The 17,945-nt window shown below is 45.3% G+C and overlaps 1 protein-coding gene across 1 annotated transcript in view; it reads left to right on the top strand.

Moving 5' to 3' along the window:
- The first annotated feature begins 6,051 nt into the window (after positions 1–6,051).
- Positions 6,052–17,945, top strand: part of LOC120999308 — a 95,949-nt gene continuing 84,055 nt past the window's right edge. The window contains exons 1-4 of the mRNA XM_040430181.1: positions 6,052–6,213; positions 9,558–9,762; positions 15,504–15,670; positions 17,014–17,144. Of these exons, the coding sequence (XP_040286115.1) occupies positions 6,052–6,213; positions 9,558–9,762; positions 15,504–15,670; positions 17,014–17,144 (665 nt within the window). The remainder of the gene's footprint in view (positions 6,214–9,557; positions 9,763–15,503; positions 15,671–17,013; positions 17,145–17,945) is intronic.

The raw sequence follows: 17,945 nt of genomic DNA, 5'->3' as shown, positions 1-17,945 counted from the left end.
CAAAAATAAGTGTGCTAAGCTGATACCGTGCCAGGGTGCCCACCAAAGTAACAGTGCTCCCCAAAATCCCACCAATAGAAATAATTATCTATCAGACAACACGTAGTGGTAATAGTGCCCCTACAGTAATAATATCCCCACTGTGTCCCAGAAGTAATAGTGTTCAAGTCCCTCAACTGTAATAAAGCCCACCATAATACCCCCGGTAGTAATAATTCTCTCTATAATGTGTAACAGTAGAAAAATGCCCCCTTATAATGTGCACCAGTACATAAAAGTGCCCTGTTGTGTGGCAGTATAAAAAAATAAATGCTCTTTGTGCCCCCTGTAGAGCCAATGTCCCCATAGTACCCTCATAATGTGTGCCAATGTCCCCTACTGTGTGCCCAAAAACCCTCTAAGTGCCCCCAGTTGAGCCAAGGACCCCATAGTGCCCTATAATTTGCAGCAGTATAAAATGCTCCTATATCGCGCGCCTCCCCTTGTCCCCATGGTGCCTGACAATGTGCCAGTATAAGATGCCCCCATAATGTGTGCCAGTATATAAGATAGGATCACCAGTAGATGCCACCATAGTGTTGCCCACTTCTCCATAGTGCCCTCCATGTGTGCTAGCATATAAGATAGGGCCCCCATAGTGCTACTCCCCCTCCATAGTGCCCCCCATGTCTGCCAATCTATAGGATTGAGCCCCAGAAGATGCCCCCATAGTGCTCCTCTCCCCCTTCTCCATAGTGCCCCCATGTGTGCCAGTATATAAGTTAAGGTCCCCATAGTGCTCCTCCCCCTCCATAGTACCCCCCATGTGTGCTAGTAACTAAGATGGGGCCCCCCATAGTGCTCCTCCCCCTCCATAGTCCCCCCATGTGTGCCAGTATATAAAATAGGGCCCCAATAGTACTCCCCCCCCCCTCCATAGTGCCCCCCATGTGTGTCAATATTTAAAATAGGGCCCCCATAGTGCTCCTCCCCTCCATAGTGCCCCCCATGTGTGCCAGTATTTAAAATAGGGCCCCCATAGTGCTCCTCCTCCATAGTGCCCCCCATGTGTGCCAGTACATAAGATAGGGCCCCCATGAGTGCCAGATAGGGCTCCTAGTAAAGTGTAAATAAAATAAACTCTCATACTTACCTCCTTGCCGCTTTCAGCGATGCGATGCAGGCCTCTTCCGGCCCGTGTCCCGCACTGTACGGCTCAGGCGGCACGATTACGTCATTGCGCCACCCTCTGATAGGTTGCAGGCCTAGTGCCTGTAGCCTATGGGAGGACTGGGGAAGGGAGACTCCTCTCCCCTGCCCCGCCACAGCATCCATCTGTAAGGACGGCGATACAGATGAATTAGAGATGAGCGCTCCTCTCCCCCTGCTGCTCTGGGCCCCTGTGCAGCCGCATCGGCGGTATGTCCGCCCCTGGTCACCTAAACAGTTTTAGGTCAGTTTCACTTCAGAAAAAAAGATGTACATAAAGACTCATGCACACAAATGTATTTTCTTTCCGTGTCCATTCCGTTTTTTTTTGCGGACCCATTCATTTCAATAGGTTTGCAGAAAAAACAGAAGTTACTCCGTGCGCTTTCCTTTTCCGTATGTCTGTATTTCCATTCCGCAAAAATTAGAACATGTCCTCCGCATTACGGAGAAGGGTAGGACTGTTCCATTAGGGGCCGGCTGTTCTGTTCCGCAAAATGCATACAGTCATGTGCATGAGCCCTAATAAAGGGTTTTACCTTCCAAACCACTCCCCCTCCCCCAGAACAGCTCCTATGAGCAGAGCATCACCCTCAGAACTGCTTTCATGTGCAGAGTAAACCCCACCAGAATAGTCCTCATCTGCAGAGCATCACCTCCACCCAGACCAGCAGTCATGTGCAGAGTATCACCCAACAGAAGACACCTCATGTGCAGAGCATTCCCCCATCAGAACAGCCTTCATATACAGGGTATCACCTCTATGTGCAGAGCATCAACCCCAAAACAGACCATAAGTGCAGAGCATCACCCCAAGGAAAAACCTTCATGTGCAGAGCATCATTCCCAAGAATAGCCCCCATTTGCAGAGCATTCTCAGAGTATCCCCACCAGAGTAAACCTCATAGGCAGAGCATCACTTTCCAGAACAGCTCTCATGTGCAGAACATCAGTCTCCAGAACAGACCTCCTGTGCAGAGCATCACCCTGCATAACAGCCCTGATGTGCAGAGCATCACCCTGCATAACAGCCCTGATGTGCAGAGCATCACCCTGCATAACAGCCCTGATGTGCAGAGCATCACCCTACAGAACAGCCCTAATGTGCAGAGCATCACCCTGCAGAACAGCCCTGATGTGCAGAGCATCACCCTACAGAACAGCCCTGATGTGCAGAGCATCACTTTACAGAACAGCTCTCATGTGCAGAACATCACTCTCCAGAACAGCCCTCCTGTGCAGAGCATCACCCTGCATAACAGCCCTGATGTGCAGAGCATCACCCTGCATAACAGCCCTGATGTGCAGAGCACCACCCTACAGAACAGCCCTGATGTGCAGAGCATCACCCTGCAGAACAGCCCTGATGTGCAGAGCATCACCCTGCAGAACAGCCCTGATGTGCAGAGCATCACCCTGCAGAACAGCCCTGATGTGCAGAGCATCACCCTACAGAACAGCCCTGATGTGCAGAGCATCACCCTGCATAACAGCCCTGATGTGCAGAGCACCACCCTACAGAACAGCCCTGATGTGCAGAGCATCACCCTCCATAACAGCCCTGATGTGCAGAGTATCATCCCACAGAACAGCCCTAATGTGCAGAACATCACCCTGCAGAACAGCCCTGATGTGCAGAGCATCACCCCGCAGAACAGCCCTGATGTGCAGAGCATCACCCCGCAGAACAGCCCTGATGTGCAGAGCATCACCCCGCAGAACAGCCCTGATGTGCAGAGCATCACCCTGCAGAACAGCCCTGATGTGCAGAGCATCACCTCCCGCAAGAGCCCTCAGAGCAGATCCCGTTTTACAGAGGGTCGCTGTCACACCTGAGCAGGGTGCAGAAGTCAGATACAGCAAACCCCTCCCTGCCCGGTCATGTGACCAGCAGTTTCTGCGAATTAGACGGCCCCTCTACACTGTCCTCAGGTAGCTCATAAGTCACGTGTTACTTTACTACTCCCATTCAGCTGATCTGTTGTCTCCTTGGTAACCGCGTCCTTAACCACTGCGTCTGGGAACCTAACTACAGAAACATGTCTTTACTTCAGCGCGCTGAGCTAGATGGCGGCGGCCATTTAACCGAAGACCAAACACCAGGTAAAACCCATGTCAGCAGCCACAGCAAAATGGCGGAAACAGTGGAGACTGAAACGGCTCTTAGTATTTAGAAAGAAATACTGAATTGTGTCTGAACCAGGAGTCAGAGGACAGCAGATAAAGGAGGTATGAGAATTCTACATCTCATTTCTCATAGACAGCTAACTAGCCAGACCATAGACTGCATCGTGAGTCTGCTACAGATTGCACTCATCACTGTATTGATTGGAATATTATATTTAATACATTATTTCCTGTACGGTGGCCTGTAGAATAAGTTACTGGCTAACATGGTGCAAATATATATTTTTTACTTTAGAATCCGTTAGTAATTAATCAGAGGTGTGGAATAAGGGAGCGTGCTCCGGAAAATACAAGTGAATGTAAATGTTTTTCAGGGATGTACACAGATACCATACGACCCCCAAAAAAACATGAGATGATTTCTGAAAATCAACATCTATTTTTAGAGGAAATTTTGAATTCACTTCTATAGGAGTCCCGAGAATAGCCAAGAAAGTGTGCATGCATGCTAGGAGTTGTAGTTTCACAACCGCAGGAGTGCCAGAGGTTGCTGATCGCTGATATAGTTCATGATAAAACCGCAGCTCGGACACTTTAAAAGGGTTTTCCAATATTTTTTCCGCAAAAAAAAAATGATGACGTCTGTGTGGCATCGTTTTTTAGCGGTTCCATTGTAAAAATGCCTGTCCTTGTCCGCAAATTGGACGAGAATAGGACATGTTCTGTTTTTTTAGCAGATTAGACTTGCGGACATACGGATACAGAATGCACACGGAGTCATTTCCGTTTTTTTGTTGCGGCCCCGTTGAAATGAATGGTTCCGCATACGGGCTGCAAAAAAAAAGCCCTAAGTCATCAGTGTCTGATTGGTGGGGGTCTGGAACCCGGGACCTCCGCTGATCAGCTGTTTGAGAAGACAGCAGCTGCACTGGGGCTGAGCTGCTCTTAGGCCACGTGACCGATGAACGCGTCGTCACAGGCCTAGGGAAAGCCGCAGCGCTACTGCGAGAATCGGTGCCTTCTGAAACAGCTGATTGGCGGGGGTCCCATCAATCAGAAACTAATGACCTATCCAGAGATATACAGGGAGAGCAGAATTATTAGGCAAGTTGTATTTTTGAGGATTAATTTTATTATTGAACAACAACCATGTTCTCAATGAACCCAAAAAACTCATTAATATCAAAGCTGAATATTTTTGGAAGTAGTTTTTAGTTTGTTTTTAGTTTTAGCTATTTTAGGGGGATATCTGTGTGTGCAGGTGACTATTACTGTGCATAATTATTAGGCAACTTAACAAAAAACAAATATATACCCATTTCAATTATTTATTTTTACCAGTGAAACCAATATAACATCTCAACATTCACAAATATACATTTCTGACATTCAAAAACAAAACAAAAACAAATCAGTGACCAATATAGCCACATTTCTTTGCAAGGACACTCAAAAGCCTGCCATCCATGGATTCTGTCAGTGTTTTGATCTGTTCACCATCAACATTGCGTGCAGCAGCAACCACAGCCTCCCAGACACTGTTCAGAGAGGTGTACTGTTTTCCCTCCTTGTAAATCTCACATTTGATGATGGACCACAGGTTCTCAATGGGGTTCAGATCAGGTGAACAAGGAGGCCATGTCATTAGATTTTCTTCTTTTATACCCTTTCTTGCCAGCCATGCTGTGGAGTACTTGGACGCGTGTGATGGAGCATTGTCCTGCATGAAAATCGTGTTTTTCTTGAAGGATGCAGACTTCTTCCTGTACCACTGCTTGAAGAAGGTGTCTTCCAGAAACTGGCAGTAGGACTGGGAGTTGAGCTTGACTCCATCCTCAACCCGAAAAGGCCCCACAAGCTCATCTTTGATGATACCAGCCCAAACCAGTACTCCACCTCCACCTTGCTGGCGTCTGAGTCGGACTGGAGCTCTCTGCCCTTTACCAATCCAGCCACGGGCCCATCCATCTGGCCCATCAAGACTCACTCTCATTTCATCAGTCCATAAAACCTTAGCAAAATCAGTCTTGAGATATTTCTTGGCCCAGTCTTGACGTTTCAGCTTGTGTGTCTTGTTCAGTGGTGGTCGTCTTTCAGCCTTTCTTACCTTGGCCATGTCTCTGAGTATTGCACACCTTGTGCTTTTGGGCACTCCAGTGATGTTGCAGCTCTGAAATATGGCCAAACTGGTGGCAAGTGGCATCTTGGCAGCTGCACGCTTGACTTTTCTCAGTTCATGGGCAGTTATTTTGCGCCTTGGTTTTTCCACACGCTTCTTGCGACCCTGTTGACTATTTTGAATGAAACGCTTGATTGTTCGATGATCACGCTTCAGAAGCTTTGCAATTTTAAGAGTGCTGCATCCCTCTGCAAGATATCTCACTATTTTTGACTTTTCTGAGCCTGTCAAGTCCTTCTTTTGACCCATTTTGCCAAAGGAAAGGAAGTTGCCTAATAATTATGCACACCTAATATAGGGTGTTGATGTCATTAGACCACACCCCTTCTCATTACAGAGATGCACACCACCTAATATGCTTAATTGGTAGTAGGCTTTCGAGCCTATACAGCTTGGAGTAGGACAACATGCATAAAGAGGATGATGTGGTCAAAATACTCATTTGCCTAATAATTCTGCACGCAGTGTACAGATAGGTCATCAGTAAACAAAATCTTGGAAAACCGCTTTAACTATTAAACTGTCATTTGCAGGACTCGAGCCTTTCAGACGAAGAAATGAATAACTGTGACCTGGAGAAGCTTTCTGTGACTGGGGTAACGCTGGACCCTCCCTTCAAACCTGACACAACAAGATACCAGGCGAGAGTGCCCAGCCAGGTGACCAGCCTCAGCGTGGACGCCCGGACTAGTGACACAGGAGCCTCCTGGACATTGCTGGTCAGTCCACTGTATTTTTTTTTTTTGTGGTTCAGTTTTATCAATTTTTACTCCTTTTTCATCTTTTTAAGATTTTGTTTTTTTTACAGTGTATTTAGAGCAGGCATTTTGTAGGTGTTTGTCATCTCCAATAGAGATTCCTATGGGAAACATGCCTGGAAAAGCAGATCATGCTGAATTTTGACCAAAACTTAAAAAAAGCTAAAAGAGCACTAAAGCAACGTAAAAAAAAAAAGCCATGCAAAAATGCTCTACATCCAGTGAATTTCATCAGTCACTAAAGCAACATCTGGCTGCATGCAAAAAAAATGTGGGAAAAATACAGCTTAAAAAAAAGCAAAAAAACAAAACAATTGGGGTCATTTATGAAACAGGTGTAAAGTAGAACTGACTTAGTTGCCCATAGCAACCGATCAAATTCCACCTTTCATTTTCCAAAGGAGCTTTCAAAAATGAAAGGTGGAATCTGATTGGTTGCTATGGACAACTAAGCCGATCTGCTTTACACCAGTTTAATAAATGACGCCATATGTGTGAAACCACCTTGAGGGCCTGTTCACACAGTGGACTTTGCAGATGCATAATCCACCGTGTATTCCGCGGCAGAAGCAGCCACAGTTTCTGCTGCTATTTTTCTATTTGAATTCCACAGAACTGCTCACGGTTAAGGGTACTTTCACACTTGCGTTGTTTGATTCCGGCAGCCAGTTCCGTTGCCTGTATGTAAACGCATGTCATTTTTTCTGACTGATCTGGCATTTTTCAGACTGATCAGGATCCTGATCAGTCTGAAAAATGCCTGATCAGTCAGAAAAATGCATTGCAATACCGGATCCGTTTTTTCCGGTGTCATCAGGCAAAACGGATCCGGTATTTATTTTTTTCCACATTTTTAAAGGTCTGCGCATGCGCAGACCGGAATACCGGATCCGTCGATGCAGCAATTTAAATGCGGGATCCGGCACTAATACATTCCTATGGAAAAAAAATGCCGGATCCAGCATTCAGGCAAGTGTATGTTTTTTTTGGCCGGAGATAAAACCGTAGCATGCTGCAGTATTATCTCCGTCCTGAAATGTCAAAAAGACTGAACTGATGTATCCTGATGCATCCAGAACGGATTGCTCTCCATTCAGAATGCATTAGGATAAAACTGATCAGTCCTTTTCCAGTATTGAGCCCCTAGGACGGAACTCTATGCCGGATAAGAATAACGCTAGTGTGAAAGTACCCTCCACTGAATGGAGCTTAACCATGAAGCTGCGGCAACTGTCCAGACTCCATGCCAGAGAGGGACATCACATGGCCGTCACCAGAATTTTGCCATAGAATCCTCTCTAAAATTCTGGGGGCAAAAAACTCTATCAGCAGTTTTGTACCTCTGACACTGGCTGACCTGTTACATGTGCACTCGGCAGCTGAAGACATCTGTGTTGGTCCCATGTTCATATGTGTCCGTATTGCTGAGAAAAATGATGTTTTAATATATGCAAATGAGTCTCTAGGAGCAACGGGGGCGTTACCATTACACCTAGAGACTCTGCTCTCTCTGCAACTGCCACGCCCCCTGCACTTTGATTGACAGGACCAGGCATGGAAAACGTCATCACACCTGACTCTGTCAAAGAGTTCCTTTAATATGAATGGGATTGTTTTGGTGGCTGCACATGGATTTCTGCAAGGCCCTTCAGATGAATGGAAGAATGAGCAGAAGTTCCTGCGACAAATCTGCTGCATGTGACGTCACCCTAAAGTGGGTACATATGGATGAGCGCGCATATGCATAGCCCTGCCTGTGTGGATGCGTTAACAAATGCCCCAGGCTATTAGGGTGATTGAATTAGCACCAAACATATCAAAAGTCTCAATCGGTGGGTGTCTGAATGCTCAGACCCCTAACGATCCCAAGAACAAGGGGAGAGGAGAAAGGAATCAAGACGAGTCCACAGACATGGATGGAGCCCGTCTGGTCTCCGGTGCAGCGAGCAGACAGAGCACGCTATGCGCGCGCTTCTCTCCCCTCGTTTTAGGGAATGCTGAGAGACCCCCACTCACCTAAACTTTTGATATGACAGATCAAATGGTTTTTGAAGACTTAGCGGCCCTTTCACGGAACAAGCATACATCATACGTGAAGTACGAGGGCGTTGCCACATGCAGCCGCATGGCAAGCCTTGGCACTGCTGGATCGGTAATGAAAGAAGTGGTTATGTGTTGCTGTTTTAGGAGGCACGTCTTTTATTACCGTTTGGCAGCCACTACGTGTGACAGTGCCCTTAAAGGGGTTTTCCAGGGTTATGGCGCTTTTCAATTGGTGTCCAGAACGTGTGGTACTTAATGATAAAATCATATTCACTTGCTCCCCGCCGCTCCGGCACTATACGGTGATTATTGGAAGTAAACAGGGCAGAGACTAAAAGATAGCCGAGCCGAGCGGACGGGAGCTAGCGAGAGTGATTTTGTCATCAGGTACCGCATGCACTGGGGGGCGAGTTAAGCTTTGGTGGCATATCGCTAGATGTGCCACCAATGTCACATACATACGGGTCCCACCTACCTCTCGATCGGTAAAGGAGAAGTGAAGGAGAGTGCGCCGCTCACGCGTGGCCGTCCTCCATTCATTTCTATGGGAGTGCCGAAAACAGCCAAGCAGCGCGCTCGGCTGTTTTTGGAAGTCCCATAGAAATGAATGTGGACTACATACGCGGCCACCGCTCCATTCACTTTTATGTAACTGCTGGAAATAGCGCTCTACTATTTTTGGCACTCCCATATAAATGGAGGGCGTCTGAGCATGCGCGGCTCCGTCCTAGCAATATGCAACCAATGTTTGAGTTGAGACAACCCCTTTAAAAAGGGCTGAAATCTTGGAAAACCCACAGCCCTGCACAGTATGCAGACAGGACTTATTGGGGGTCATTTGCTATAATTTATTGGGGGTCATTTGCTATGTATTTTACTCAGTTTTTTGCCATTTTATATACATGTAGCTACTTTATATATAGTTTATTTCTATACCATATTTCTATACATTTTATACATCCCTGCGACAATTTTTTTTACACGTGAGTGGCGGAGGTGGGGCAAATTCACTAACATATACGTCATTTTCCAGGTATGAATGACGACTGACATTGAAATCAGGGACTGGACTGCTGGAGGATGCGACTCGTGAGCCTCGTCATAAATTAGTCGCATCCTCCGGCAGCGCAGGGGCTATGAAAGACGGACGTGAAAGGCTGCTCTTTGATAGATGCTCCACGTTCCAGCTTGTACACGCAGTACGGTATTGTTGTTTGTGGATAACTGCCTTTTAATTATCCGCTCTGTCTGCTGGATTTCAGGGAGGCAGCGGTTCCAGGGTGGTGACTTTGAAAGATGGCCTCAATTCTGTGGTGCTCGAAGTGACTGCTGAAGATGGAACTGCCAAGAAATACACTCTAGAAATCACAAAACTATCTGCAAGCCATGCGTCAGTGGAAGGAATCCGCCTGTCTGAGGATCTGAATCTGGCCCCGTCATTCGCTCCAGATGTCTTCCAATATTCATGTACGTCTGTTAAATATCCGAGAATAACAGGAATAGGAGCTGGCAGTGCGGCACATCACTCCTCTGCTCCAATGTATTTCTGTTAATTCCATCTCGATAGTTGACTCACCTTTAATTACTACTGTCTCCACATCTCTACCTGTGTTCTACTAAGGCCCCTTTCACACGGGTGAGTTTCCCGCGCGGGTGCAATGTGTGAGGTGAACGCATTGCACCCGCACTGAATCCGGACCCATTCACTCCAATAGGGCTGTGCACATGAGCGGCGATTTTCAGGCATCACTTGCGCGTTGCGTGAAAATCGCAGCAAGCTCTATATTGTGCGTTTTTCACGCAACGCAGGCCCCATAGAAGTGAATGGGGCTGCGTGAAAATCGCAAGCAAGTGCGGATGCGGTGCGATTTTCACGCATGGTTGCTAGGAGACGATCGGGATGGGGACCCGATCTTTATTATTTTCCCTTATAACATGGTTATAATAGCATTCTTAATACAGAATGCTAAGTAAATAGGGATGGAGGGGTTAAAAATAAATAAATAAATAATTAAACTCACCTCATCCACTTCGCGCAGCCCGGCTTGTCTTCTTTCTTCTTCTTTGAGGACCTGGGCGGAAAAGGACCTTTGGTGACGTCACCGCGCTCATCACATGGTTCATCACATGGTCCATCACCATGGTGATGGACCATGTGATGAGCGCAGTGACGTCACCAAAGGTCCTTTTCCTCCTAAGTCTTCAAAGAAGAAGAAAGAAGACAAGTCGGGCAGCGCGAACAAGTGGATGAGATGAGTTTAATAATTTTTTTTATTTTTTAAGCATTCTGTATTAAGAATGCCATTATTTTCCCTTATAACCATGTTATAAGGGAAAATAATAAAATCTACACAAGACCTAACCCAAACCCAAATTTCTGTGAAGAAGTTCGGGTCTGGGTACCAAACATGGCGATTTTTCTCACGCACGTGCAAAACGCATTAAAACGCTTTGCACTCGCGTGTGAAAGAGGCCTAATTGTAGTTCCTGCTGTCATCACATACAGAGGACCGGTCACCACTACTGACAAGTCTGTTCTAGTCCATGTTATACCGACTCTGGACCATCTTTTTCTTATAACTTTGCATTGTGCTGATGCTCTGTTATTATTGGTAACTGGGTTTTGCCGTTCCTTGTTTCAAAGGGGTGTGTCCTGACACAGACAGACACTGCCAGCGCTGATTGGACAGTATCAGACTGTGTAGAGACACGCCCCAACCGGTTACACCAAGTTGTGAATTTATTTATACATTTCTAGTAGGAATAACAGAGAAGCAGCACAACACAATTGTAGGAAAAGATGCTTCAGAATTGTTATATTATAGAGAATACAATTATTTACTAAAACAGACATGTCAGGATTGGTGACCAGACCTCTGGACTGGTGATATGAGAGGTTGGTGCATTTCACCCGCACAGTCTAAGGTTTTCCATTTTCAGTGCCCATTTCGTGCTTTAAAATAGATTCTCCATCCAAACATTTGGATAGACTGCAGTCATTTCCATCTCTCCAACGGAAGACTTTTCTCCTCATTTTGCTTCATTACCACTGTAAGGCCGTGTTCACACGATGGATTTTGAAAATCCACCTACAAAATTCAGCGCAGAATCCGTGCATGGTTTTCTCATGCAGTTTGTGACGCGTTTTTAAAACTTTTTAACCAATGGGTTTACAACACCAATACAAAACTGCACTTCAGCTCAGGTCCGCGTCACCCTGGTGCATAACCACCAGATGAGTCTCAGCTCAGCCCTAAAATGTGATGAAAGACAAATAATCAAACATCCGCTAGAATCTAGCAATAAAGGGGAAAAAATTGAAATATATGTAGAGCCCTCACATAAGTGAAACAACACACACCAAGCCTTATTGTAAAGGATATGAAGGAGCTCATCTGTGGGTAACAGATAGAGAGTTAGAGCATACCCTGAGACATGATGGAGGGTAAAAGCAGCAGGCACTGGACAGGCTAAGAACCTCGACGCGCGTTTCGCCTCAGCTTCATCAGGAGCACCAGTTATGCACCAGGGTGACGATCACATAAATTACTAATGGACTAGTCATATTATATGGGCTATTGTGTTGTGAATCACCCCGGTGCATACTACCGGTATACTTGACATGTTTACCATCTTCTGGCGGGTAGCAGTGACACCGGCCAGTGGATTGCGGCATCCGGTTTTTCTGCTGACTCTTCATACTCTTTTCTTGCTATCTTCAATATTTTAGTAATCATGATATGTTTATTATAATTAAATAAAAGTATATATTTTTGGAATACATTGGGCAACATTGCTTGTTCAACAACATTATAGGTTTATATAATTTTATTAAAAATATGGCTTCCTTTTTTCTGTGTAGGGCTGAGATGCTCTAGTAGCACCAGTTGGAATTTCTGTCAGACCAGGAGCTCCTAATCTCTGCTCTCTGACCTTCTAAACACTCATTATAGCTCAGTTCTTCTCTTACTGATAAGAATGTGGCTTAAATAAGTGTTTATGACCTATTAGTAGTTTAGACATAAGGGTTATTAGATGACCAGCATAAAGTGAAAGTACCAGTGTCACGGATGATGTTGCAGCTGGAAGTTATGGATAAACATCCGACTGGCTTGATCCCAAACTAAGGAGCATAAAAGGTGACCCCTATAAAACCCTAAGAGCTCACCTTGACTGCTAAGCACATACAAGGGTCTCAGAGGTACACGATTGCATGCCCTCGTACCTAGACTGTGTGACACCTGAAAACCCTATACTAGTGAGGGGACACGACCACCGGCTCCCTGCACTTAATACGGAGGGAGTCAGGGTCACCTAGAATCAAGCCAGCAAGGAAACACAATACATGAAAGGACTTATCTGAACAAGCAGCAACAGAAGTCTCCAGCAGTGAAAACTTCAATCCAGGAAGTAGTATAAACCGCAAAGTGAGGCAGTATGGGAGGGAATATAAAGGAAAGAGGATTAGTCTAAATAGGTGACACCTGGGAGAACGAAATGAGATGACAAAGTGAAACCAAAACAAAGAACATCATGCAAGAGGTAGAAAAGGACGTCTGTCAGTCCTTCTCACAGAAGTGGCGGTGACAACCAGTCACACAGCTAGAAAAACAGTTAACCCTTTGTGACAGAACAGCTCAATATTTTTTAATAACTTACAGTTGAAAAAAATTATTTTTAGCCAAAAATGAGTAAAATGCAGTCAGAAAAAAAATTGCCTCCGAAAGTGTACATAGCCTTTTTATAAATTGTATAAGACATTTACAACAATGTTTTGCATTGTGAATAGTTGTAATTGAAAGCTTCCAATCGTTTTGTGCCTACAGCTCCCATACAGACTAATGTGTCTTAGTGGTAACAGACTACAAACCCACTTTAGATCCCCTGATCCTGAAGTCACACTCTCCTACATGGGCTCATCTTCAGCTCACCAACCAAATTCTTGTTTGTAAAAATTGGGGTGCAGTCAAATGTTGTGCATCTGCGCAAGCCGCATATTAATTGATTAGAACCGGGTTTATTCAGTATTCATTATTAAAGGGGTTGTCTCAACTCAGACACTGCTAGGATCTGGCACCAATGTCAGTTAGGTGTGGGGGAGCCACTCCTATCTCTAGAATGTGAACCCTGAAATGAGCACTGGCTCGAATATTTCTGGCAGTCCCACAGAAGTGAATGGAGCTGTAGATGCGCTTGCGCAGTGCGGTCTCCATTCATTTCTGTGGGACTTCCAAAAATAGCTGAGCGCTTGCTCAGGTATTTTAAGAACTCTCGCAGAAGTGAATGAAGACCACGCGGGCATGCCTGTTGTATATTCCTTCCGATTTGGGGCCCCGTTCTAGAGATAGGTGTGGGTCCCGCACCTATTTGACTTTGGTGGCATATCCTAGCTATATGCCACTAAGGTCTGAGATGACACAACTCCCTAAATGGCGGTGCGGTTTTGTAGGCTACACGCAGCCATTAAAGGGGTTCTTTTGGATTTTCATATCGATGGCCTATCCTCAGGGTAGGCCATCAGTATGAGGTCTGTGGAGGTCTGACTCCCTGCACCCCTGCCAATCGGCTGTTTGAGAATGGCCATCCTCGCAACTTGCCAAGCACATCCTTTGCATAGCAGCTGTGCCTGGTCTTGCAGCTCAGGGGCATTCTCCTTTACCCAGGCCATGTGATGGCACGCTTCTCAGTCATGTGGCCTAGGTAAAGATGGATCGCTGCTGCCTCTTTATACAGCTGAAGGCGGGGATGCTGGGAGTCAAACACCCCACCAATCTGATATTGATGACCTATGCTAAGGATAGTTCATCAATATCAAAATCCCAGAGAACCCTATTGCAACAACAGTGTATGATTGGAAGGGGCCTGACCACTGGGGGCCCCACTGATTACACAAATGGGGGCCGTGGTCATCCTTTTGAATGGAGCTACAGACACGCATGCAACTTAGTGGAAATTCTGGAGCTAGCCGAGCACTTACTTGCTACTTCCAGCAGTCACATAGACCTGGATGGAGCGTCAGACACACATGCATGTCTGCTGCTTCTTTCAGATGCGGGAACATGGCCCCTGCTCTATTGAAAAGTGCAGGTCCTAGTGGTTGGACCCCTGCTGATCAGACGCTTCTCCCCTATCCTGTAGATAGGGTATAAGTTGTTGTAATGGGATAGTCCCTTTGACAATGAACACCACAAAAACAACTTGGTTCTGCACGACCATGCGGTACTCCTCTGTATGACGTTCGCATCCCAACCGCACTGTGTGGCCGTACCCTTAAGGGACAGATGGAAGTGAGCATGATTGCAGGATCTGGCTGCTTTCTGATCCGGGAATATACACTGCCCTCCAGCAGGTCATAGACCTCTCTTTATCTGATGTATGGTAATTAGGGATGAGCGAATCAACTTCGGATGAAACATAATACTTTGTTTGAATACTGTACTGAGCAAGCGCTCCGTACAGTATTAGAATGTATTGGCTCTGATGAGCCGAAGGTACCACTTGGAACCGAACCCGAGTTCGGGAAATGGTTTTTTACAGTAGAAATTAATTTATGAAGTTATTATGCAAAGTCTCGCGAAGTAATAACTTTGGCTCATCCGAGCCAATACATTCTAATACTGTCCCGAGCGCTCGCTCCGTACAGTATTCAAATGAGGTATTATGCGAATCGACTGCGGATATTTCCTCCAAAGTCAATTTGCTCATCCCTAATGGTAATCTATCATTGCAGGCAGGGGGCGTAGCTAAAGGCTCATGGGCCCTGGTGCAAGAGTTCAGCTTGGGGCCCCCGTCCCTCAGTGCTTTGTGGCCAGGGGAGCACATAGCCTTTCCACTGCCTGAGACAAACATTGAAGCGGCACCTCTCCCATGCCAAGTTCTTGACCTAACCCCTTCCCTCCAGCCAGAGGTGTAACTTGACCAGCATGCACTTTCTATAATACCGGTGTCTTCTTATGCGGCAGAAGGTTGTTTGGGCCCCCTCAGGCTCCTGGGCCCGTGTTAGCAGGGAACTAGCACAGAAGACGCGGCCATTGCAAAGTAGTTCTAACTAAATGTTACCATCTTCTGCCCAGAGCTTCTGCTCACTTATCACAAGTGTTTACTTGATATTTCTGCTGCTCATTTACTAGACCTTTGTTTTCTGCTGTTGTAGACGTGCCACGCTTATTTCATGATCTTCTACGTTTTCCTTTTTATTTTCCAACTAGGTGCCGTGCCATATTTCCACAGCAGTATTATCATTAAGCCCTTAATCCAGGACAGTCAGATGAAGGTGACAGTGAATGGAAGTGATGACACTAAGCCTGTCCCTATCGCGGTTGGGGATACTGTTATAGAAGTTCTCGTTCTTTCTGCTGATGGCACCAACACACAGGTTATGTGATAACTGGCTCTTCTTAGCGTTCTTCCTTTACTGTATACATAAGACCCAATAAATCATTCTTTAAAGGGGTTGTCCCATGATTAATGTATAGTACATGACAACCTCTTTCTAACAAAGCGAGAACCAGCCCTGTACCTCACATGGATCCAGAGATCTTGAAGGATGGAACTGAGCATATGCGTCTGCCTTAGGAGGCGGACAGAGAAATCAGGAAAAGAATAAACAGCAGGTGGCGCTATACAATACATTTTATTGAATAACTCAGTGGCTATGCAAAATTTTTAATGACATGCAATTACCAAAATATTCAGATCCAGGATTGAAAACTGTAGAATATTTTTTGTGGGACAAACCCTTTAAGGGCTCAAGGACACCAACATGATCGGCACGGAAACACTGTCTGTGTCGGTCACACCGCGGCTCCCCTGACCCGACTGACTGTATCATTGTAATTTATGATATAGCCAATCTCTATGTGATCACGGGGCCATTGCAATGTATTCACGCCATCATATGAGTATACCGCAATAGACCCGCGATCAGATACAAACTGACTGCATCGTAAATGACTACGATACAGTCAGTTCCGGTCTGCCCAGGAGATGCGGCGGACACAGACCGATCATGGTCATGTCCATGAGCCCTAAATGTATAATAGGGGCTCTACTGCATGTGAAGTCTTCTGTACATCTGATTATGAATGTCGTTGGTGGTCTCTTCTATGCCAGCTGAGAGACACTTACTGTAGAGCTCGTCAGCGGGAATAGTAATACATATAGAAGATGCCTGTCCTTATGACCACTGTTTTCCCTCACATATTTCCAATATGGAGAACTGAACTAAATGTCCTATATGATGTTTTATTTTGATTTTTTACATCAATCATGACATAAACCCGGTAGGTATTTGACTACAGGCGTAGACTTGTCTACAGTTGAGTGCCTATTAGTTACACCAATCCCAAAAGTTGCTCTTCTACACATCTCCGCAGGGGAAGAGGTTACCACCCTAGAGGAGAACATGCACATGTTTCCTCAGAGGAGGATCTGGTCCATAGTTTTTTACATAGCAAAATACCTGACAGTCCTCCTGACAGGTCCTTGTAAGAAAAACTAGGAAAGCTTTCCCACCTCCCCCCTCAACCTCTGCTGTTTTCCTTTTTATAAATGGAAAGAATGATAACTCTAGTAAGGAGAAGACTTTGATTTTTCCACATTTTTTTCCCACAAGTATTCCCAGTTTATACACTCATACCAACGTGCAACCAGTTGTATTTGTCTCCATGTGAAAGCTGTTCCATATATGTTCTCTAAATGTATTTGTCTGTTGTTTAGGTTTACAGAATTATCGTTACCCGTGCAATGCTTCCGTTTTTTGTGAAGTTTACAGATGTTCAGGAGCAGATGAAATACGAATGTCCTATTTCTTTAGCCACTTTATACAGACCCATCTCTATTAAAGGAAGGTAAAACATTGCAAAATGTCTTACTGTATAAGGCCTCATGCACACGACTGTATTATTCTTCTTCAGTGTGCTATGCGTTTTTTTCCCCCAAAACCCAAGCCATTTTTTTCCCCAGATCCACGTACCCGATCTGCAAATCTCAGTGCAGTTCCCATTGTTGTCTATATTTGTAGATCAGCGTCGGACTGCGATTCCTTAGGCCCACCAGATGATCCTCTGGTAGTCTGGTGGTCCAGTCCAACCCTGGAACTTTTTATTGATTGGAGTTAACTGAAAAAAAAAAACCTGAATGCATATGGAATTTATACTTTTTTCACAGGTCTGTTTTTTGCGGACCGAAGATTGAATGTGGCAGTGCACATGAAGCCTAAGGGTATGTTCACATCACGTTTCTATCATCCATTTTACAGATCCATTTAACGGATATGCTAAAAACATATACAAATGGGAGGGCGTTTGTTTGCATCCATTTTTTCTAGACTTCAGACATGGTGGACTTGTTTTTTTAGCAGAGGCCACCATGCGTTTCTGCCTGTCAGTTAAAACAGACAATGACACTTTTTTTTTTTAACATTGAAGTCTATGTAAAGCGATTGTCCTTCCCTTTGTATACGTATTTTACTGTATTTGTTAAACTGATCTGCTAAGCAAAAGATAGAAACGCAATGTCAACATATGCTCTACTATAACTTCAACTTTTCATTTTCCGTGTCTTTAACTATTGGGAAACTGTTGTGGTTTTCATCATAGTTTCCATCTGCTATCTAATGGTGGAAAAGAAGACAAAAGAAATAGAAACCG

Source organism: Bufo bufo, chromosome 4, assembly GCF_905171765.1.
Source record: "Bufo bufo chromosome 4, aBufBuf1.1, whole genome shotgun sequence".
Taxonomy (NCBI): Eukaryota; Metazoa; Chordata; class Amphibia; order Anura; family Bufonidae; genus Bufo; species Bufo bufo.
Note: the sequence above shows the minus strand (reverse complement) of the source record. Positions and strands in the feature narration are given on the sequence as shown.